Genomic DNA, 24234 nt, shown 5'->3' with positions numbered 1-24234 from the left:
GTCGGGGCTCTCCAGAGCTCGCCGGGCTGGGCGCCTCCCAGGAAGGCGGAGAGGGGAGCGCCTGTTTACCCAGGAGGGCTGTGCTGATAGCACGTTCCTCGAGTTTACTTTGCTTTCCTTGAGTTTATTGTAAAGGGGTAAAGTTTTCGGGTCTGTCACGTGACCCTGACAGGTCCTGCCTATGGCGCGGCAGACCACCCACGCCGAGGGCCATGGAACTGCTTAATAGAAACAGGCTCGTAATTGTGAGTCCGCGCTGCACTCCGCCGAAAGCCTCCGGCGGCCCAGCGAGCGGGGGCTTTTACACTTTCCGTTCTTTTTGTGAAGACGGAGGAGGTGGAGAAGACGAAGACCAAGAGAAGAAAAACGCAACGAGGAAGACAAAGAGACCCTCGGGGACCAGGCTAGGGAAAGACGAAGGAGGACGGGGAGCAGACGGAGGAACGGCAGTCCAGAAAAGGGGGCACCGGGCAAAAAGGAATTGATGTGAAATACAAGCCCCGAGTCCGCGCCATCGGCACCGCGTTCTGGGCTGGGCTTGACGGCCCGCTATGGTGAGTGCAGCCGCTGCCGCCACCACCTCGCCCTGGCGCGGCGCGCGCCCGGGGACGCGGTGCTGCGGGACCCGGCGCCCCGCGTGGCGGAAAGAGGGCCCAGCGGGCGGCGTGCCGGGTCCGCTGGGCTGGGTGGGCTGCGCCTTGGGGCTGCAATAGTCGGCCCGGCGTCTCCGCGCTCGCTCGCTGGTTTGCACGCTCCAGGCCCGCCCCCCCCGCCCCCCGTCGCGGCCGGCCCCGTAGGGCGGGGAGGGGGCTGCCAGCGGTAGGCCGGGGAACGGCTTCTGGGGGAATTCTCACGGAGGGGGTCGCCTGGGATCCCATTTGCACGCTTGAAAGGGTCGCCACCTTGGCTTCCGCTCCTCAGCCTAGTGGTGGCTACGGAGTCGCCAGTGGAGGCAGAGCTGGGATGGAAGGGCTAGTGCGGAGAGTGACAGCGTCTGGGGGAGGGCGCCGGCTCAGCGCGCGTGCATCCGGGCTAGTGCTGTGGTCTCAGGGGAGCTGGTGGAGACCTGCTGGAGACCTGCTGGAGAAGATGGGCGCACGCTCTTGGCACGTGGGCCTGGACCCCAGGGCTAGGAAAGAGAGGCACCTTACCAAAACCTGGATCTCAAGCATCGCTCTCTCCGCCGCCATTGGTGGGAAAAAGAGCCAGAGGAGCTTTTCAGAGTTCACGAAGGGGCCACGGGTAGGAGATGGGTATGTGCTGACTTTTTCACCCATAGAATCGGGTGTTCTGATGCCTGCCACTCATTAAAGAGGAGGACCGCTAGATCTGTGCTAAGAGGGCTGAGAGGCCCCCTGAGGTGGCTGGACTGACCCGAACTCCTTTAGACCTTGTGCTAACACTGGGTCCACAGGACCTCCTGTGCTATGTGCTATGTCTACAGGCATTTAAGTTTATGTTTAAAATGACTCCTAGTGTGTGGATGATCATTAAGTCCAAAGTTTTCAGATCTCAATTTCTGTCTAAGAAAAACCATATGAATTGTTGTGTATGGAAGACACCCAGAGACCTCCACTTTCCTGGACTTGGGAGAGAAAAGCATCTTTTTCCCTTTCATCCTTCCTTCCTCCCTGGGGAGGGGAAATATATAAATAATAAAGACCCACATGGGTGGTTCTAAATATTTAATAATTGGATAACTGAGGTCTTGAACTACCACAATAGTCCCTTGTCAGTATTCTGTGTTCTCCTCCTCCTTCTTTTCCTCCTCCTCCTCCTTTTCCTCCTTCTCCTCCTCCTTCTTCTTCTTTATTATTATTTGAAGGGGTGGGGGCAGGGGTGGCTTCAGTAGTTCAACATGCAATTAATTGTCTCCACAAAGAAAGACAATGCTTTTTGTTATTATCCTTTGTTACTGTAACTTATTATTTCTGGGTGGCACCTCAGGATAAATTGTTGCCTCAGGTGCATCATGTACTCATGTTGTAAAACATGGAGCTTTCAATCGAGAATTTGTGTGTGTTCTAGTTGTCACCCAGCTTCCTTCCACAGACTGTAAAACACCTTTGAGTCCAAGATCTTTTTATATTAAAATGTTGATTCAAGGTAAACATCAATAGACCCATTCTCCCTTTGGGTATTACATTCATTTCAAACTCACCTAAGAAGTGTATCTAATTTCTGGTTACTCTAGTCATAATCTAACAAGGTATTTGAATGGGAGGTAGCACCATTTGAAACTATTTTGTGCTGAGAAAAAAGGCTTTTTTTTTTACCAATTGTATTCAACTTTCTACAGATAGAAAAACTGACAAGCCAAATCAATGTGCATTAAAATGTTTTCCCTTTTTACCCTTATTTCTCTTCTCTCTCTCTCCCTCTCTTCCTCTCTCTCTCTCTCTCTCTCTCTCACACACACACACACACACCTTTTATTTTCTCCCGCCTCTGCCACAGTGTATAAAGCCCTATTGAGACATGTAGGCGTGATGTGTAAACCGGATTAGCAGTATGAAAGAAAGACACACAATAAGCTGGAATTGTTTTACTTCCCTTTTATTTCTCATGCCTATATTTCTAATAAATTTGTTGCTCCAGCAGTAGGTCAAAGGGATCATGTTGCTCAGCTTCTAATTTATGCAAGACCCAAATGGCAGAGATCACTGAAATGAATGGTGTGCCCTCTGCCAAATATAAAGCTTGATATAGATATATTACATGCAGAGATAGAGATGAGGCAAGAGAGAGATGCAGAAATGTTCAAAGCATGTGTCTTTCCAAAATGTATCTCTATCCATTAAAGTAATGTGGCTAAGAAGAAATTTAGACAAGGGAAGAAATCAATATAAGGGTCCATGCTATGTTTTCTTTCAAGTTCATTGTAAGCTCTGAACATTTTCTATGCACTTGGTGACATTCCCAGCAAGAGAATACCAATAACTTCGGCATTATATAAAGTCTAATTCCTCTTTTCAAGCTAGTATTTGAACCTGGAGTAATAAATGTGAAGATTTCTGGGACCTTCTCAGGACATCTCCCCTCTGCCAGCTGTCCTCCACCCCTAGCTCACTATAAGCTCAAAAAATGCCAGTGCTCCTGGGTTTATGCTGTAGACCCCTCATTTACTCCTTTGTGGAATTGGGAGCAGCTTCCCATTAAAGGAGATCAGGGGTAATTAGCAGCATTATTTTGACAAGTTGGCTAGAGCTATTCCCTTTCCTCCAGTTCTGGGGAGGGGGATACAGGGGAGGAAACAGAAGGTGGATGGGAGAAAGGGAGGGGAGCCATGCTTACTGGTTTTACATTTTGTGGCTGCTAAATGTAGCCCCCCTTCACCCCATACCTTTTAGACTCATTTTCTACCATCACCTTTTAAGTAAATATAAAAACTGACAGCGTGAAAACAATGCCATTCTTAGGGACCCAAAAAGCGTGGTGTATGGTGGTGGTGGCGTACCAGCTTGAGTTGAGTCAAGACTCAGCTCTTATAAAGGTGCCTACTTTGAACCGCTCAGGCCCTGGCCAGTCCTGGGGTCTCCATCTATAAATAGAATATTACATCAGCACCCTCCCCCATTCCACTCCCTATTTCATTCTCTCAACAGGAATACTGTGGGACTTAATGTAATGTGTGCAATTTTTTGCATTTGTGGAGCAGTATTATAATTAGGAAACAAAATTATAATATCACCCAAGGGTCAAATTACTAGAATACACTTACACTTTTATCCATTTGTACTTGGCAAAAATGAGTTAAATTATATTCGATTTTAAAGATGCATTTGGTGAGAAACGAGCAGCCAGTGAAAAGATAAATCTCAATGTGGTTTCTCATTATTCCACCAAGTCCAGCTACCAAAATTGCTTATCACTGGACTGTCCAAACACAAAGGGCAGATGTTTTATTTCAGTCTCATGATTGGGATAATCAGATGTCATTTTTGAGATGTGTGTGGCATGGCTATGGATATTTGAAGTATTAGAGCAGAGAAAGAAGATATGAGTGAATAATATTTTAAGAGTTTAAGGAATCTGTTTTGAAAACGATAGATTCCAATAAAGTCTTGGATGGTAATGGGGAGACCAAATCGACAATTGATGCATTGAGAGGAACTTTACTTGGAAAGGGGAGTTTCCAAGTAACTGTTGCTCCAAAGAGAGCCAGCAGCTCCAGCTGGTTGAAAAGGTGCAGAGCTCTCACTTATTTGGTAACTCAGGAGGGGAGCCAGCAGACACCTTTGCAGGCCTGGCTCCTCCAGCTAGCCCAGGTCTGGGGAATCCTCGTGGTTAGTTGAAGTTAACAACCCAGTACGGCGCAGCAGTCCCCTGCACAGGGCATGCATATTAAAGACGACAATGCTTACAAATGTAAATAAGGGCAGATTGGTTAGGAACAACATTATCGCTGGGAATGTCGCACTCGCATGCATCAGCAATGAGGCAAATTGGGGGCAGCCTCAGCCCTGACCACCCAAGTCGAGCAGGCTTTTACACTGGCTCCTCTTCCCTTTCTTAAAACGTTACAGAAACAAGGCCAATTAGATCCTCAAAGTAATTCATCTCTGTGTATGAAAGAAGCAGACCACAGGGAAAGCGGCGGGTGGGGGCTGGGGAGATTAAGATAGCGCTTGTTAGAGCCCAGGCTGGGGATTGAGTCTTGGAACCGATGGGTAGAATTTACAGGCCAGGACCATTGTCTGAGATGCTGAAAAGTTAACCTATCAAACAGCGGGTGAGGGGGCTCAGGGCGCTCAAAACCCCAGAGATCAGTGTTTAAAACGTTTAGGAATTAAGTCAAACTGAGGGAAATGAGACCGAATGCAAGACGCTTTGCCGTTGAAATGGTACACTGGCAGCCGCAGCGGGAAGGAGGATATGCAACTGCGTGTGAAAAGTAATGGGAACCGTGATGTGTATATAGCCTATAATTTCATTTTAGAGTGCCACAAGCCAAGTACCTATACTAAAATTGCTGTAAATAAAAGATGGGCCGAAAAAAACTAATATTTGGGTCTAACACATTGCAAAGAAATTTGAAAAGACAAACATAGCAACCTTCTGGCTATATGGTTCCCTTGTCATACAGCACACCTCAAGTATAAAAACTGACATGGGAAACTAGGAGTACCACTTCCAAGTTTTTAAAGAAATAATTTTCAGCGATAAGCACAAAATGGTTTGACTTGAAACGCCTACAGAACCATTCAGAAAAAAAAAGCTAGACTATTAAATCACCATTCCTGTTTTTTGCTATTTATCAAACATAATAAAGAATTTTGCTCAAAGATTAAATTACTTGCTGTTATCGAGCTCAATTCTCCTGCGATCTTATTATCAATGCACGTGGTATCATTTTCATTGGACAGAGCTCGTCTTGCCTTTTAGGATTTTAACAGCACACAGTCACGTGCTCTCTTGGAGCTCGGAGTTTTGAATTTCCGCGCTGGCCGGGTACTCCAGTCCTCCTCCTGATCTCGTGAACACCCCAGACGCTTCTCTCTTTGTGTCTTTATTCTACAAGACACCCCACCCCGCCCGGGGTACCGCACACACTTCGCCGGTACCAGATTCAGGAGGCAGGGTCTCCCGGCGAGATCGGGAAGCAGAAAAAACTAGAGGGAATGTGGCGAGGCTTGGTAGGGATCAGAGATCCGGAGAGAAAGCGGTGAAAAAGGAGAGAGACAGGAAAGGGAGAGGGACAGAGGGGAGGGGAGACCGCGGAAGAGGAAGGAAGAGGGTGGGGAAGGCTGGCCGGCAGGCCCCCCACGGGAGCCGCGTGGGCCGACCTGGTGGCCGGCTGCAGCGCCGCAGCCCCTCTCCGGCCCCGGCCCGAGCCGCCGGGCGAGTGAATGGGAAAGGCCCGTGCGCTCAGCCATTGGCCGGCCGCGGGGAGACCGCGCCGGCATTGGGCAACGTAAGGGGGCTGGACCGCCTTCAGGAATGTACTACGGCGCGTCCGGCACGTCCGTCCGCGCCGGCGGGGCGCGCGCCTCTCCCGGGTTCTTGGGAGGCAGCTCTAGAGTTGAGGAGCACGCCGGCCGCGAGCAAAGCGCGCTGACTTCCCTACCTGTTTGAGCAGGGACACGCGGGCGTAGGGGGTCCCGGAGCTCGGGCGCGCGCGCACCCGGACCCGCGCGCACCCAATTGGCCTCCCGGCCGCGGGGCGCGCGCCGCCCGGCCCTGCGTCACGTGGCCAGGGTGGACTCCGCCCTCCCTCCTGCTCCTCCTCCTTTCTCTCCATCTGGGTTTCTTTCTTTCCTTTCTTTCTTTCTTCTTCTTTTTTTTTTCAATGAACGTACACCGTGTGCATCTTAAAGCCACACGACTCTATTTCACGGCTACAGTCGGCTTCTTGCTGTCACGGATCCCTTTGCAGTTAAACAATGTTCTTAAGAAAAAGCAAATACTAAAATGAGGCAGAATCGAGGGTTTGTGGGTCTGAACCCTATCTCTGGCAGGAAATTAACTTGCAAACGTAAGAAAAACAAATTCCACTTTCCAAAACATTATTTTTAAATAATAAGCGGTGCTATGTGTACAGTTTAATTTGACTCAGGCCCCAGGATCCACCTCCAAGAGTTGCGTGTTTTCTCTCTCAACGGGAAGCGAAGCCCCGGGACGTCTCCGTGACACCGGCCACAGCGTCCGGACAAGTCCTCGCAATCAGCCCACAATTTGTTTCGAATGAATCCAACATCAAACCCTTTATTCTCCCCTACGTCACGCTATTATTAAATATAACAGGATGTATACCAGTTTTTGAAAAGTTTATAACAGACTCTAAATAAATAAGGACATCTGGTTAATTTAAAAAAAGAGGGGGGTCTAAGTCCAAATAAAGTCAAAATAGTTAGGAAAAACTTTTCTTAAGGAAACAGTTCCTTCTCTCCGGGTTGTTAAAAGGATTCTGCTGTTTCTCTGTTACATATGACACATTAAAGATTCAAATAAAAATGCTTCTGCCTCCATGAGAATGCTTTGGTGTCTGGATTCCACGTTTATAATACACGTCCTCCTTCAAACCAGAACTTTGTTGCCGTGGATTTTTTTTGTGTGTGGGGGTGTGGGGTAGGAATAGATTTTAACAGAGGGTTTCTTTTTCCAACGGCCTTACTTTCCTCTTTAACTTTCCATTTTGTTTATCTTAATGCTAGGCGTTGTTCGCTGCGAGAGCCTAAGTCTTCCCTTTAGTTATAAAAGAAAAAAGAGGAGGGAAAAAAAATCTGGCACGTACTGGAGCACTATCCACCACCCTGTCATTATTGGTGCAGGCCTGGGAATTCAAGCCGGACCTCCCAGTATTTGCTGTAGCTTGAGGCCAAGGTGCCTCTGAAAGGGTTCTCTTTGAGGAATTTCAGAAATTGTTTAAGCGCTTAAAAAATATTACATTTCCCCCCGTGTCTATCGCGAGGCAAATGTTTGTGGGTGTTTGTGTGTGTGTGTGTGTGTGTGTGTGCGCGCGCGCGCTCAAAAGGCGCCTACAAAAAGAAGATACTGTTGAAAAGAAAAGGAATAAAAAAGAAAGGGAGGGGGGAACATTCCTTAATGGAAGTATTGCATGCGAGAGGGTTGGCGCTCTCGCAGGCTCCCCCCGAAGCCGGGGATGCACACACTGGGGTTGCCTACCTGGGTGGTCTCTCTACTTTGGTGAGCTGTTGCTAAGCAGCTAATAATAGTCATGTTTGCTGAGTAATTTCTGCCCTCCGTGAGCCAATCGCGTCGCAGAAACCCAAGCCATCTGACAGCCCCAGGGGCGGGAGCTCCAGCCTTTTTCTCTTTCGCTCGCTCTCTCCCCCTCCACCCCCTCCCCTCCTCCTCCTCTTTCTCCAAATGGAGAGAGTTCTTTTTTTTCTTCTTCCATCTCATCTATTGAATCAAGGAGCTGCTGCGGCCGCTGCCCGCTGCACACACACAGAGCGGAGTCCCCAGGTCCCGGGAGCGAAAGAGGCGCGCTGCACGGGGGCAGAATGGTCCAGCGGGTCGGTGAGGAACACAAGAAAGCAGAGTCTAGGATCGAGCAGCCACCGCGAACCCAGCAGCCAGAGCCCGAGCAGCAGCTTCAGGAGCCGCCACCGCCAGCAGCAGCTGCTGCAGGAGCATCGGCGGCGGCGGCTGCCCCGGCCCGGCAGCGCTGAGACACGCCGGGCACCCACGGACCCTGCGGCGGCGACTTTGCGTTTGCCCTCCGCGACCGCTCGGGCTTCCCGGGAGGCGCCTAAGGAGCCAGCGAGGCCGGCGGGAGCGGCGGGGATTTGCTGGCGTTTACTGCAGTGAAGGGGTCGCGGCGCGGGGCGGGGGGCAGGTAGGGGGAGTTGGGGACCGCGAGAAGCGCCGTGCGAGCGCTCGAAGGACAGGCTGGCTCCGCGCACCGGCTCTCGCCCTCCCGAGAACTGGATGTGGGCAGCGGCGGCCGCAGAGACCTCGGGACTCCCGCGCAATGTGGCAATGGAAGGCGCAGGGTCTGACTCCCCGGCAGCGGCCGCGGCCGCAGCGGCAGCAGCGCCCGCCGTGTGAGCAGCACCAGCGGCAGCAGCAGCACCAGGTCTGTCAACCAGAGCCCCAACCCGAACAGCCGGCGGCGAGCAGCGTCCTCGCGAGCCCAGCGCCGGGGCGAGCCAGGAGCCTGCAGCGGCGGCGGCGGCGGCGGCGGCAGCGCGCCGGGCGGCCCGGGAAGCCTTGGTTCCCGCGGCGGCGGCGGCGGCGGCAACATGGCCTCGGCTGGTAACACCGCGGAGCCCCAGGATCGTGGCGGCCGCGGCAGCTGCGGCGGAGCCTCCGGCCAGCCAGCGGGAGGCGGGAGGCGCAGACGGACCGGGGGTCTGCGCCGCCACGCCGCGCCGGACCGGGACTATCTGCACCGGCCCAGCTACTGTGACGCTGCCTTCGCTCTGGAGCAGATTTCCAAGGTGCATTTCAGACTCTTCTCCCCTCCCACTCTGTTTTCCCTCCTCTTCCTCTTGGGGATCGCGGGGCCACACACACACACACACACACACACACACACACACCTCCCTCCAGGAAAAGAAACAGACAAGAGGGGATTGAAAATTTCAAACCCTCCCTCCTCCGGTCCTGGGAGGAAAAGACTGTCTGAGGTCTGCAGGGGGTGGAGGGTGTGTGTGTGTGTCTGTGCATGTGCGCGCGCGCGCGTGTGTGTACACGCGCCCTCCCGGCGTGCCTTTTCCGGAGCACTGGAGAGCGGTCCACAGTGGACCACCTCCAGGGCAGCCTCAGCGCGGCACTGCCGGGCGCCCCCTGCCTTGGAGCCCCCTCCTCCCGCCCCCTGCCCCTATTTTCAGCCCAAACCCCTGTAATGTTGCCACATTTCTTCACCTCTTCGAGGGGGAGGCGGAGTACTGAGAGGCGGAGAGAAGGGGGGAGGGAGCCGAAATAAAGGTGGTTTCCTTTTTTGGCAGCCGGTTTTGCTTTTGTTGAGTATGAAATCTCTGCTCCCTTAAAAATTATCCTCGGAGGAGGGCATCTCCCCTCTTCTCTTCCAGTTTTTGATCCACCTCTTCTCAGAGCCTGGGGGGAAAGGGAAAGTTGTAAACAAATTGCCACCTTAAATCCGCGGTCCGAGTCTGCGGAGCGGCCGGGCTCATTGTGTTTACGAGGCTCGCTGAAATGTGTGGAATCCGGAGAAGGCGAGCACCCAGACAGGGGCCTAACGGGGACGCGGCCAAGGGCCGGGACAACGCCGCCGCCGGGAGCAGCCAGCGCCCAGTCGCGACACCCGCCCGCGCCGGCCTGGGCCCTTCCCCTGTGCACTCCGCAGCTTTTTACGTTTAACCAGAAGGGAAGGGAGAGGAGGGAAAAAATCCATGTGGCTGCCCTCTTCCGATCACAAATATTGTCGTAAGTTGCAGACGGCTGTCCCGCTTCCTAATTCAGCTCACAGAGCATCTCCCAACGCTATGAAAAGGCGTCCCGAGTGAGTCCGTTGGCCGCGCTCACTACGTAGATCCCCTTACTACCACGCCGGGCAGGGGTCAGAATAAGGGATCCCGCACTACATTGTTCCCCGAGAGCGCTAACCCCCGCAGCCCGTCCTCGTAGGAGAACCCCAAGAAAGGTGAAGGGTGGGGCAGGATTCGCGCGGAAGGGAGCCGAGCTTTGCTGCTTCTTAAATGTTGGGCTCCTTCGCAGAGATTACGCAGCCCCTCCCCTACCAGGTCCGGAGAGACTGTTGCCTGTTGAGTGATTTCTCTCGTCTCTGCCTCAGCTTCCCTTCCCCTAGTAGCCACCCCCCCTCCCCGACCCCCGCACACCCCTCGTCGCACTCGCGGATGCTACGCAGACCACGTGTGGGGGCGCCCCTGCTGTAGTGTGGTTTCACTCCCTTGCGGCAACCGGACTTTGATTTATGCCCAACTCCCCGCCCCCCCCCCCCACGCTGCTCGCGTTCTCTCGTGCGGGCGGGGGTTCCAACCTCGCGGACATCCCCCACGGCTTTCGCCGGATCCGCTGGCGGGTGCGCGCAAGCGGGCGTGGGCGCGCGTGCCGCGACTCCCCGGCGCTCACCACTCCTCCTTTCTGCTTCGTCCTCAGGGGAAAGCTACTGGCCGGAAAGCGCCGCTGTGGCTGAGAGCGAAGTTTCAGAGACTCTTATTTAAACTGGGTTGTTACATTCAAAAAAACTGCGGCAAATTCTTGGTTGTGGGCCTCCTCATATTTGGGGCCTTCGCTGTGGGATTAAAGGCAGCTAATCTGGAGACCAACGTGGAAGAGCTGTGGGTGGAAGGTAAGAGACCGAGCGCCCGGCCCCGCGCCCTCCTGTCCCCCGCCCAGGACCCCTTCCCTTCCTCCCAATTGATAAAGATATTTGCCAGCATACACCTAGAGCATTTCAGTGGCGAGCGAAACCCCTTGCCCGCTCCGGGGAATTGTTTATTGTTTGGGCGCCTGGCCGGGAGCCAGGCCTGCCAGACCCGGAGCCAGGCTCGCCTGACAAAGGCCGCGCTGTAATCTACTCGGGGCGCCGCGCAGTGCTAGGTGTTGTGGGAGAGCGCGGCGGGGGCGCGCCGGCGGGGGCGCGGGGGCCCCTCCGCGGGACGGACCACTGCGCCGCCGGGGGCCGCGAGGCCTGCAGTCGCCGCTGCTGCCCACCTCCGCCGCGCTCCGCGAGGCATCAGGAGGCAGGCTTCCCTGTTCCTGGCTCTGGTCCTTGGCTTCTGTCCTCCCCACCACCCCACCCACCAAGTCCAAAGAGAAGGGGGGGGGGAGCACCGAGAAAGGCCACCCCTCCGCCTCGATGGAGTGTGCGCGCCCCCGGCGGCCGCGGCCGGAGCAGCCGCGCTGGGGAGGGTGGGGGGCGGGAGCAGCGCGGGCCTGCGGAGGCGGCGGCGTGTGTGGTCCTGTTTTTGGACAGCTTTCAGCTCTGGGGGAAAAAAACATTTGTCTCAAGGTACAAAAAAAAAAAAAAAATTGAGGAGGTAGGGGGAAGGAGTTGGAAAAAAACCCTGTAAAGCACAGAGTGGAACGCATGTTCGCGAAGTAGATTAATGTTTCCTCGGGGGTGGAGCTTTTAAAATGGAATTATTCTAAGGGGAAGGCTGCGTTTTACAGGCTGAAAGAAATGTGTTCTAAGAACTCGGGTTTGGAGCGGGGGCCACAGCAGCTCTCCAAGGCGTTCTGCCAGTCTTTTAACTGCATTCCTTAGTTGGGGGGTGGGGGGTGGGGGGCGCTTGAAGCCTTTTTAAGGAGTTGTAAATTTAAAATAGACTCCCTCTCTTCCCCATCAAAACATTTTACATTCTTTTGGTGATACAGATTTTTTGTTTTCTGTTGGTTGTTTTTTAGTTCTTTTTGGATAGTGACAAAAATTGCTATTTGGAAACATTTTAACCTCAAAACACAGCCTTGGCTCTCTCTCCCAATGGGATGGGAGGGAGGGATTGAGGTAATTATGTAGATATTTCAAACCAGAATATGGGGAGCATTCCTAGTGAAATCTACCTAAAGCAAAATTTGGAAGCCTGAGTTATATGCATAATTGCTCCCTTTCATAATGCTGTTGGAAAACTAACCTTTAGAGGATATTTTGTTAATTTTGCCTTGTTTGCAAAGAAAGATTCAGCCTTCAGTGATTTGCAAGCATATGGTGAAGTCTTTAGTTAAGAAGTGACAATTAAAATAATAGTCCAAATAATTAAGACCAGAAAACATTCTTGCCTTAAGTAGCTTGGTAATTAATACAAAAGTGTTATTTGGATTGACTCCATCGGGTAATTTATCTCAGTGCAACACTTCATTGTCATTGGTAGATAAAAGAAGGGTTTTATTGACCATCTATAATGTTCTAGCAACAAGTTTACTGAGTACCTGTAATACCCATAGCACTGTGCTAGGCATTGTCAGGGACACTGAAGCATGTGAAACACTCCTGAGCACAAATTCATGGCTTTAAAACTACCGAAGTAGTCGTTTTAGTAGGGTGGTGAAAGTTAAATTGGGGCAGGGGGAGGGGAGAGAGAAAGGAGGAAGAAGAGACTCTATGCAGCAGCTCAGAAAAGGGTCAGGCAAAGGCCCAAACTCAGTGGACAGTTGGCAGTGGGGACCCCTTTGGGGAGGGGGGAAATAGGCGGGCCCTCGACAGCAGGGCTGTACTTTGAATGTGGGATTGGCTAGACTGTGTGACCTATCATATGTTCTAGGACAGAGCAAGGGATGTAATGAGCAGAGGGACCCCCAGCTCTGTCCACATGTTCACTTTCCACCATGTGAGCCAAAAAGTGAGTTGGTCATTGGTGACAAAAGATTGTATTTTGTTGTTTTGAGGAAGACTTTTAGACCTTTAAATAGGTTTTAAAGAGAAGTAATGTAACTTTATTTTAACATTGTATATTTCTAGAAGCAACTATGTTTCTGCATTAAGCAATACATTTTAGTTCCTCCAAGGAGGAGTAACTGCTTAGTAGGGTCTCACCAGGTTCCATCTTAGTCAGAGAGTGTTAAGGGCTGACATCTGAGATGAGACTCATTTTACCTACTTTTGGCCTCTAAGCTGTTTTCCCTTACCTTTCTGTTTTGACAATTTCTTGTGGCTCACTAGTTTTTCAGCCAAATATTATCTACTCAATACTATCACTTGTTGAGTAACTACCTTTACCATTTATTATTATCATATGCCTTACAACTCAATAAAATAGCTACTGTTATTATCTTTATATTTGTAACATGATAGCTTGTGTAATGTTTTTATATATAATAACTATTATTGTGTTCTTTATATGAGAAACTGGATCCTCCATGTCAACATGTCCACTTTGCCTACTAATGACTTAAGTCAGTGATTTTCAACCATTTTCATCTAATGGCACACATACAAAAATTCTGCAGCACACCAAAAAATATATCTTTTGCCAATCTGACAAAAATAGGTAAAATTTTGATTTACAAAAAAATAGTAATTGTAATTACCTACTCTTTTTGCTCCAAAGTGACATTTTAAAAAATCATGTGCCCATACTTGTACAATATATAAGGATTTCTGGCACCAAGAACTAACCAATCAGATGTGATCTTATTATGCGACATGACCAATAAGATGCAACTGTTATATAACCTATATATTTATGGTTTAAGACAGGCCATTCACACCAACAGCTATTGCTATGTTGTCTGTTGTCTTTTTTTTTTTATTTGACAATCTAAGGGAGAAGAAGAGGTCAGTGCCCCTGACTAAATAGTCAAGAATTGCATGTTTTAAAAATTCTTACGGCACACAGGTTGAAAATCGTTGATTTATGTCAGCTTGGTCTCCTGCTGCCTTGACTTCAGTTTGTCATCCAGTCACTCATTCCCTGTGTGCTGTGATTTTTTCCCTGTAGAAGCAACAGTTTGATAAATGCAAGTAAACTCAACCAGAGAGGCCACCATACCATTTTATAATTTTAATTTAAATTCAAAGTAGAGGTCTTGTTTATGATGCAGTGAGCATACTATTCGTGTCGGCAGTAAGTAGCTTGAGCATTTGCTTTCAGGAATAAGAATTTTCTGCTGTCTTATACTGTGTTAGAGTAAAATGAGTAGCAAACTCAGAATTTAGGTTAATTTTGAAGTTTAATCTCTTAAATTCCTTATCACTATCAGCAAAGTAGTCTTGTTAGATGGTTTTTTCTTAATAGGGACTGTAAATGTTCTAGGTACAAACAGGGTACTTGCTACTGCACTAAATAAACCAAGTGGTAGAGGTAGCATGTTTTCCCTAGTTAAAAAGCAACAGAAGAAAAGAAAGCATAAGAGATTTTACAGGGAGAGGAATGCCGAGGGAGTTTGGAAAATGCTGTTTTTCCTGTGTACTTAAAATTCCATGTATACATACACAGATGTATACATACCCACAAGCAACTGGAGATATGTATATGTCTACACACATGTATATGTACAGGGGTGGGCAAAAGTAGGTTTATGGTTATCCATATGGAAAAAGACATGCAGGTTATAATTATTACAGCAGCTTTCTTAACTCAAAAGAATGTCACACTGCCACAGTACACTTATATACAAATCTTATAAGTGCTCAAATTGCTGGGCTTCATTATTTACACATTTTTGTAAGTCTTTAAAAATCAATAAACCTGAATTTCAGTGACCTGCTTGAGTTAGCTTCCTGGGGTAGTTGAATTCACACTTACTTTTGCCCACTGCTGTAGACAGATAGATGATAGATAGATAGATAGATAGATAGATGGGCAGGCAGGCAGATAGGTGGATAAATAGATCTCCACTTGCTGTTGTTTGTGTATATACATAGACTAACTATATGCATCCTATCTGCCAAAATATTATCTTTTTAATATAACCATCAAATTAAAGGTATCCTTTGATTTAACTTGAATGCTTTAACATGCTACAGTATGCTGACCAATACAAGCTTCATAAGGAGGATTGTCTCATTTTTTTATGGCATTGGTGATGAGAATTTTTTTATTCCATTGTTAAAATGTTCAGTGATTGACTTACATACATTAGATGTCACCTTGAGTCTTAGGTGAAGTAAAAAATGTCAAATGTACCTCACTTGCAATTGGAGCCCTGAAGTTTGGTGAAAGAGTGATGCCATGGACATCTGCTGTTACCAAAACATGTACCAGCACTGGCAAGGTCAGGGAGAGACTAATTGTTATTTCAAAGTAAAAATATTCATTCAGCACATATTCTCAGTGCCTGCTCTGTCCCAAGCACCACACAAAGCTCCAGAGAGACCATGAAAGACCACAGCCCCTGCCCTCAGGGTGCCTCCACCCAGCAGACATACAGACCAATGACAGGACAGCCCCAAGGAAAGCTGGGGCAGTGTGGGGAGGGGGGGGCATGGCTGAGCCAAGCACAGGCACTGGAGGGTTGGGGGTCACGGGCATTGCAGGCTGAAGGAATAGCAGGAGCAAAGGCTCAGAGGACAGGGGTGTGACCCCCAAGAGAACTCCCAGTGCTTGCTTTTGGTTGGAACATCAAGTTTGAGGTGAGAGCCTGACTTATTAAGGCTTGAAGGCCCAGCCACATGACAGGTCACCAATGTGTAGGGCTTTGTTGGGGGGCTGCCAGCTCTCTCTCTCTTTTTTTTTTTTTTTTTAAAGCCAAGCTATGCCTGTCTCATGATTTACCACTAGTGTTTCTGCCCTCTGGTGCCCTCCTGGTACCAGAGTGCTTTGCCTGGACCTCATCTTTCCCAGCACAGAAAAGAAATACTTTCTTTTGGGTCTCGCCCATTTCTCTGTTGGCTTTCATTTTTGCTTAGCAATTTTATCTTCCTATCTCCCTTAATATCTAGCCCCCTCACACTCCAGCCTATGCCTCTTAGACACAAGTTGTCACACTGTCCCAGTGACAGAATGTTCATTTATATCTTGGAGCTTTTTGTTTTTTCCTCAAAGCTTGCCCAGCCCTGGCCTTCTGCAAAAGGAAACAGTCTTGAAATGAGTCCATATTGCCTTGTGTTTGTTTATTAGCATCTCTGGAGGTCAGCATGAAGAGAGGAGGGTGTCAAGGAAGGAGCAACTCTGATGTTTTTTAAAAAGTGAAATAGAATTTTTAAAAAATACCTGTTTGAGGTTTATAAGAGTCTCTCAAGCCCTCAGTGTTCTTGGCAGTGGTAGGAGATAACTGACCTTCACCCTCCTTTCTGCTTAGAGCAAGTTTTCTCACTATTGACATTCTGGGCTGTGTAATTCTCTCTTATAGGGCTGTCCTGCGCATTGCAGAATGTTTAACAGCATCCCTGGCCCCCACCCACTAGATGCCAGTAGCATCCTCTTAGTTGTGATAACCAAAATTGTTTCTAGTCATTGCCAAATGTGGGTGTGTGTGGAGTGGTGATAATTCACAAAGTGCTCCAATTTAGAACCATTGGTTTAGAAGATAGATTCCGATTGGAAGACCCATGCAGTGCAGAATGGAAGGCTTTTATTATGATAGAGTTGTGACTGCAAATGCATTGCCTTGAATGCAAAAGTTTTATTTTTTTTAATTTATATACTTATTTTTAGACAGGGGAAGGGAAGGAGAAAGAGAGGGAGAGAAACATCAATGTATGGTTGCCTCTTGCCCACCACCTACTGGGGGGACCTGGCCTGCAACCCAGGCATGTGCTGTGACTGGGAATTGAACCAGTGACTCTTTGGTTCGAAGGCCTGTGCTCAGTCCACTGAGCCACACCAGCCAGAGCCAAAAGTTTTATTCTTTAAGGTAATTCATTCAATCCCATATTCACTGACCCAGTAACTCATTTTTTATATTACTAATTTAAATTTTTGGCTTTTCTTAAAATTACATTAAAAATCAAATAAACATCATGGCACATTGAGAAGGGGGCAGGCCATGGAAGAAAGAAAAAACTTTACTTTTTCCTCAGGTGACTTAATTTTTTACCAGATAGACTTTGTTGCATTTTAGCTACAATAGGCTAAAGGTTTTTAGCATGGAGGTGACTTTGTAAAAAACAATAAAAGACACCACTGGACTTTGTTCATATTGAAATAAGGCCTTTGGAAGTCCACAAAGCTCTTTGGTGGTCTAGCTCTCCAGATGCTCCTGTGCCAAACCACTTTTCCCCAGGTGAGCTTATGCAGCACAGCCAAAGGGACTGAGGCATGTCAGTTAGGAAAAGGTGGGATGGGTTTTGCTTTCACTGCTGTTTCCAAGGTTAATACCCAAGTTTCTGTTCTCTGGGGCTGTCAGTTTTGGTGAATTACACAAGGAACAAAAAGGCAAGGCAGTGCAGCTCCTTTCTTTTCCTTGGTTCCCTCTGTACTTTTAAAAATTAAGAATGTGTTCCTTTGATGGGTATTGATTAAGTTCCAATAGCAGGCACTCATGTACTGGTGGAAGGAGTTGTGGTATTTCTTTTGTATTTGGAAAAAAATGATTAAAACAGTAATTGTTTTAAAAATATCAAATAGCTTCAGGTGCCTTCGCCCCAAGGCAGCCGACCCTGTGAGTGCTCCCTGTCTCTCTGCTGCCCGCCATTCGTAACCTCCAAGTTTAGAAGCCACATTGGGTGATGGGGTGTTTCAGATGCACACAGCGCCACTGGGAGGCCCCAGAAGATGACAGCTTCCAGATGTACGAACCGCGGGATCCGTTTGTTTGGATTATGGGCCACAGCTGATGGTGAGATTAACGCTGGCTGGACAAGCTATGGGAGATTTGTCTGGTTTCCACAATGCCATGTTTATATTTCATTGGGATTTCTCCTTCAAAGCTGACCTCTCCATGACCCCAGAGCTCTGTCCACTCAGGCTGAGCTGTAACTTGTCCACCCTTCTTCTCGTGTTGTGGGGGTTATCAGTTTTCCAGCAGAAGGGGCAGCTTCTGTGGCTGCCCCCACTTTTTCCCTGCCAGCTGTCGTCTGCTCAGAGGCAGGGTGAGTGTGTGGGTTTGTGTGTGTGAGAGATTTCAAAAGGTTTTTTGGCTTTTAAAGCAAGTATGGAAATATCTTTAAATTATTTTTAAAAGGACCAGATTTTAATAGAGGACATTTTTCAGAAATAAAGTATTTTAACTCAGCATTATTTTGACAGTATTTTGAAAAAAAGAATGTTGAGGAAGTCCCAGCTCTGTATGATATCCCTAAATAATCATCATGCCCATGTGATTTTATTACTATCATGTCATCTCCTTTGCCCCTCACTGACTCCTAGAACCCCCTCTGCTTCCTGCCTTCTTCCTTATTCCATGCCCTTTATCCCTTTGTGCATCTTCACCTCTCTCCTCCCTTCTACCCACCCATTTTTAAACTGCCCAACTCATTTCCTCCCAATAGATTTCTGGAGTGACTAGTGTAAAATCCGAAATGGTAGAAAAGCTGGTTGATCACAAACTGACAGAGAATGATGTATTATTTTGAACCTGCTCGATGCAGAGCTACCATCTGCATCTTTGTGGTTCTTACATTGGTGAAGGTTGGTTCTAAAACCCCATAGTCTTTGATGGGCTCCTGTAAGCATATGTGCTTCCTCTATTGGGCACATGTCTCTTTTGGAGAGACATGACATTTTTATGAAATTTTGCAGTAAATTTAGAATCTACTGGCAAGTGGAGTGTGAAATAAGTCTTGGTCCCCTGTGGTTTATGTGTCCTATGAAACATGGAAGAACTGGGCCCCCTGTAGCAGTTCTGAGATGGTGACTGAAACATAAACACAACGTTCCAACCCAGGTTAACCACTTCAGGCTTTCCTGGATGGCACTGACACCAAAGCCACAGGGAACCTGGAGCATGGACAGAGATGAAAGAGGACAGATTTCCATATCCCAATTTTGGCCGACTCCACAGCATTAGATGGTCCATCCACATGAAGTCCTAGAGGGCAGAGGGCTTGCTCATGAAGGTACTTCTGGCAAGCAGCTCAGAAAGAGGAAGCTCCTTGATGTTTTGTTTTGTTTTGTTTTGTTTTTCCCTCATTGAAAACCTACCTTGACTGTACACAGATATTACTAGGGTTATCAAAATAGAAATACTCGCCCTGGCTGGCATAGCTCAGTGGATTGAGCTCAGGCTGCGAACCAAAGTGTCACAGGTTCAATTCCCAGTCAGGGTACATGCCTGGGTTGCAGGCCATGGCCCCCAGCAACCGCACATTGATGTTTCTCTCCCTCCCTCTCTCTCTCTCTTTCTCCCTCCCTTCCCTCTCTAAAAATAAATAAATAAAATCTTTTAAAAAATAGAAATACTTTAGTGACTGGTTCTTTGCTTCCAAACTCTGAAATTGGGTACTTTATGGTAATACTAGATTTTTTTTCCTCGTAAATTGGATTTAGGGTTGTTTTTTTCTTTGCGCTGCAGCCTCTTTTTCTATAAGTATCTTTAAGTTTCACTGAGCTCATTAGCCTTCCAAAACAGTAGACTGCTGCCATTAAGAAACTGCTCAACTATTGTGGAGATGCATCCGGTCCTCAGTCACTTTTAAAGACTAAGACTGCTTTGTTATATTTGGATTTAGAGCATAGTTGGAAAAATGGTGGTCATGTCTTAGGGAAACTGCATCATTGGTGGGCAGTCAGATATCTGCTAATGAATGACAAGTTTGTTGTTGGAGAGATTTACAATGTGGAGTCAGGACCTTATTTCTAATCCAGAAACCCAGGTGTGAGGTGGCCCAAATAGTCCATACTGTGTGTGGGTCCCAAAACACCAACTGGCTGTGATGGTGGAGCTAGTGCGGGGCAGGTCTCCATGCCACAGCACAAGCTTTATTGGCTATTGTTAGTTAGGATAAATTAACAAGCAAGAGTTTTCAGTTACTGATGAAACGTGTTACAAAAGTAAGCAAAAGGAGCTGGAAGTGGCTTTGTTAAATCAGTGTGCATGATTTTTTTTCCCCTTAAATCATTGCTTAAGGGCTTCTGGCCCCTAGCTCCGGAATCCTGCCCAAAAAATGCCAGATGTATTACACAGTCAAGTGCTGCAATGTAAACACTGCTCTGTGGCATGAGGCAGGGTGGTCCATCTCCTATTTGAGAAGAGGGAGAGATTGGGAGGGAATGAGGGGGTATGCCCTCTGCTCTGCAGTGGGTACAGTAGTGGTCCTGTTGTTTGTGTTTTTGGCTGCATAGTCAAGATCTGGAACTACAGATGAATTAGTGCTTTGGACTGGCAAAGAAAATCAACTTGAATAGGGATGCCAAAGACAGCAAGATGTGGCTTGGATAACATTTTTTCATTGGGTCAGATAAGTATATCAAATGTTGAACAGAATGTGGGGGTTCTGATAGTAAGAAAGCTATTGACTTTATAGTAGCATCTATGAACATCACCCTTTACATCTGTTGTGAATTAAATTGAGAGTTGAGCAAAGCAAGTGGAGGAGAGGCCAGCTTCCTTCATAACCGCCTCCTGTGTCTGAGAAAGCCTATTGGGTTGGTGTACCTTTCTGCGTGTAAACCCAAGATGTACCACATAGCTACTCTGCTGTTTTGTAGCACTGGGGCGTTGCCCAAGGTATGTTGCTAAATAAATGGCCTTTCAGTTTCTAAATTCAAGTAAAGAATCTACTAATAATGACCATTTGGAGGTGAGAAAGTAACGACACTTAAGACCATCACTCTGGCAGAACCAGTTTAAGGAGATTGGGATACTAGACATTATCTGTACATCTAAATCATCTACTACTAAGCAATTTTTAGACAGACTAAATTCAGAGTTTTTAGAAGTTAATATAAAAGTATTTTGTGAGTTAGGAGGAAGTGGAGTTTCAGTGTGAATTTGGGAAATTATTGAAACAATCTGTAATAACATTATCCTGATTTAAGAAATCAATTCTGTAGAGTGATCCAAGAAAATTGCTTTAAAAAACACTAATGATAAAAATAGGAATTTTGAGATTAAGGAAAAATGTCTCTCTTTCCCCAACCATCACTTTGTTTTCCTATTTGAATTCTCCCATCTTCCCCACCCAATTTCCCTGATTTCCTTTGCTCCTTTAGTGGGGAAACCAGAAAACTTCACAAAATAGATGTCGATATCAAACAGCATAGTTTGAAATAGAGGCTTTCTAAGAGAGAGAATAACAAAAGAATTTTCCCAACTGCCTAAGAAATTCTTTCCTCTTACCTGATTTTTCCCCATGAGGTTTACACATTGTTGTAAGGAGTTTTAAAAATGACAAATATGAACCATCATTTCAGTCTACACGTGATCCAGAAAAAAATTGCACATATTTAATACCTTGCTTAATTGCAAACAGAGCTTACAACTTGAGAGAATTTGGATTAGGACTAAATATCTATTAACTGTTCTTTCTAGAGATTTGGGGAATAGGATGACCCTTCCTCCCCCCCTTTTTTAAAAAAAATAGGCTACAGTTTCACATGGCTCCCAAAAGAAATCTCGCTCCCTTTTTGTTTCCCACACCAATTGATTTATCATTTTGCTTGCAAGCAGATCCAGAATGTTAGGGCAAGAACACACTCACTTTTTTCTCGTAACTTTTTTGTTGTGGACCGAAACCAGTTGACTTGAATAAATTTTTCTGAGGACTGAATGTAGCCAGCAACGTGGAAAAATCTTGCCATTCAGGGCCGTCTGAATGTACATTTCAGCCACACAGTAAGCTGCATTGGTAGGCACTGGACTGCTAAATACAACCATTTTTCGCAGCAGCGAGTTAGACAGGTGATTAGCATAATTAGCACTGAGCAGCTATACATATGGTAATGCTGAGTGTGTAAATGCCAGCTGCGGTGTAAAATTTATGTCAGGGGTCGGCAGGGCTGTGCGAAAGTATTGTGTTCCAGCTGCAGGTCAGGGCCGCCAAAGCTTACCTCCTTTTCTCTTGTTGGTGAATACGCCAAACAGAAGAGAAAGACAGAAATATAACAGATACGGCTTTGATGGAACAGCCCAGTTCTGTGCAAGAGGGCCTGTTCTGTAAAACACACGCGCACACACACGCACACCCTTGCAGAAATCCCATTACTTTAACTACAAATTGTGTTTACTTCATGCAGGGCCCACAGGAGCATTGATGGGATGGGGACTTTGGGTAGGTGAATGGGTCAAATGGTTTCCTGGGAGCACGACTTGAGAGTTGTGCTTCTGTTTTTTTCCCCATCCTCCTGCCTCCCTCCCCCATTCCCTTCACTGCTCCTGCCCACATTGTTTTCCTTCAGATTGAAGGGGAGGGGGATCCCCACTGGATGGGATAGTATTTGTCCTTTAGAAGAATGGGGACAACTATCGGAGGAGGCATTGGTTCACCTTGAACATAATTTAAGGTTGCAACTGTGAGACTCTTCCCAAACTGCTTAACTGTTTTTTTGCAAAGGGCTAGAGTTTCTCTCTGCTTTGTGGCAGCCATTCTCACCATTCTGCCTACCACCATTGGACCCATTAGATGAGAAAAGAATCCCATAGGTTTCTGGTTTGAAAGGAGGACAGTCTTGAATGGTGCACACCGTTGGAAATGCACAATGGGGGAATTTATTGCTATGGTGAGTTTGTACATTTTTGCACTTGAAGCATTTTTTCCTTCCACATCCCCATCAACACCCTTCACCACCCTTTGCTCAATGGCTGTAAGGAGTGGTGGTGACAGAATATAGTTCACACCACTGCTGACCTGGTGATGAAAATTCCTCACTGCACCAGGGGGTCCTTATGCATCAGCCCCTAATCCAGCTAATCCCAATGGCAACATAATCATGAAAGTGGCCCCCAGTGACAGGCATCCCCCTGCACTGATGCAAAGGGAAAGACCAGTTGTGGGACATAAATTGGGTGCTTTCATAGGGGCAGGAACCTGGGTCCGCATTCAGAGGTGGGGATGATGGGGACTTGCACTGTCTCCTCCCCCCATGCGTGCTTAAGTAGGAGGCCAGTGAAAGAGCCCAAGCAGGACAATGGCAAGAAGACTGTTGAGAACAGAGAGGAGAGGTGATGTCAGCCCCATAGAAGCTAGGAGGAGGGAACTGGGGTTAATGTTATGCAACAGCCTGAATGCTCTAGAGAGCCCATTTCCCTGCAAACATTTGGATTGTGTTGTTATTGGCTTGTTTTCTGTTTTTGTTTGTTTGTTGGTTGGTTGGTTTTTTTAAATGAAGACTTTAGTAGGCCTTAACTAAAAACTTAGAACTTGATAATAGCATGCAGTCTTTAGTCCCTGGGTGTTGCATCCTGGTTCAGCATTCCCCCTGTGTGAGCGTGCTATGTGTTAGACCCTCCTGGGCATGCTCAGCTCCTGCAGAAAGACAGGCTTGGGTTTGCATCTGCTTGTTTGTAGCACTTGAGCATTCAGGTGAAATCATAGTAGGACCTGGGACAGTTCACAGCTAGGCAGGTAGGCAATTAGGGATGAAGCAGAGCTCTACTTTCCTGTGTCCTGCCAGCACCCAGGGATATCCTCAGGTCTGCAGGCTGTGACTTCATTGGGCCTCTCTTAGGTGGTGTCCACTATAGCCCTCATTTGCACAGCAAGTCACCAGTGAAGAATGGGCTTCCTGACAGATGCAGTGTCATCTCAGGAGCTGGTGACCCTGTAAGAAATATTGGGAGGTGAGGGGGACTTTGCAGGCAGCAGGTCCAGTACGGACAGAATGCTGGGGTGACCTGATCGTGTCCGACAGGGCGAGCGGTTGGCTTCAGGGAAGGCCATTCAGAGGAAGCAGCCTGGGCTGTAACAGATGGCACCACAAACAGCTGTTGTGGGGGCTTGCAGCAGACTCATGCTCCAAACAGTCCTCCCACAACTCCCCTGCACTCTCCCTCCCCCTGAGGCGGGGGGGGGGGGGGGGGGGGGGGGGGGGGGCGCGGGGCGGGGATGTGTCCTGCTCTTGTCTTGTTTTCGTGGTTTTTATCTCACTGGACTCCCTTCGTGGAGGCAGGTTCCTTTGGGGCTATCTGAGTCTAGCATTTTCCCATGGCAGCACCCAAGGGCACAATTTCACAAGGAGAAAAACAGCCCAGAAGCTTAAGCAGCAGTTGGCTGGTCATGAATAAGAGATGGGTGGAAGAGGGACTAAAACTCACAGCCTAGGAGGTTTCAGCCAATTGCCCAAATTACTGAATCTTCATTTTTTCAAGGTTGAAAATGAGCTGGTGTTCATAATTTTGCAGTTACACCCTTTTAGAGATTTGTACTTTTTTCACCTTCACAGTAACTAATCGCAACATTGAAAGAGGGACCCAAAGTAACTAAAGGGGGAAAAAAATCTCTAGCATCTGTCAGATAATTCATGGGATTAATCAAATGCAAATGCTACGCTTGCATATACACAGACCCCATTTTCCTAATTGGAC

General features: G+C 47.7%; 1 protein-coding gene across 8 annotated transcripts in view; it reads left to right on the top strand.

Annotated features, from left to right (window-relative positions):
- Nucleotides 1-534: 534 nt before the first annotated feature.
- The window catches only part of PTCH1 (patched 1), a 67442-nt gene continuing 43742 nt past the window's right edge, over nucleotides 535-24234 (top strand). For 2 of the 8 annotated variants that reach the window (XM_028531521.2, XM_036021481.1), the window contains exon 1: nucleotides 11300-11404. Coding sequence is in view for 5 of the 8 variants with exons in the window: in XM_036021476.1 (XP_035877369.1) it covers nucleotides 8709-8906; nucleotides 10549-10741 (391 nt within the window). In the remaining 3 variants the exon portion in view is untranslated. Of the gene's footprint in view, nucleotides 555-8603; nucleotides 8907-9513; nucleotides 9856-10548; nucleotides 10742-11299; nucleotides 11405-20054; nucleotides 20166-20189; nucleotides 22431-24234 lie in introns of those variants that run through there. The other 6 variants (XM_036021477.1, XM_036021476.1, XM_028531520.2 and 3 more) reach the window with 6 other exon arrangements.

The sequence above is a fragment of the Phyllostomus discolor genome, chromosome 3 (assembly GCF_004126475.2).
Source record: "Phyllostomus discolor isolate MPI-MPIP mPhyDis1 chromosome 3, mPhyDis1.pri.v3, whole genome shotgun sequence".
Classification (NCBI taxonomy): Eukaryota; Metazoa; Chordata; class Mammalia; order Chiroptera; family Phyllostomidae; genus Phyllostomus; species Phyllostomus discolor.
This window is presented reverse-complemented; position numbering and strand designations above follow the sequence as displayed.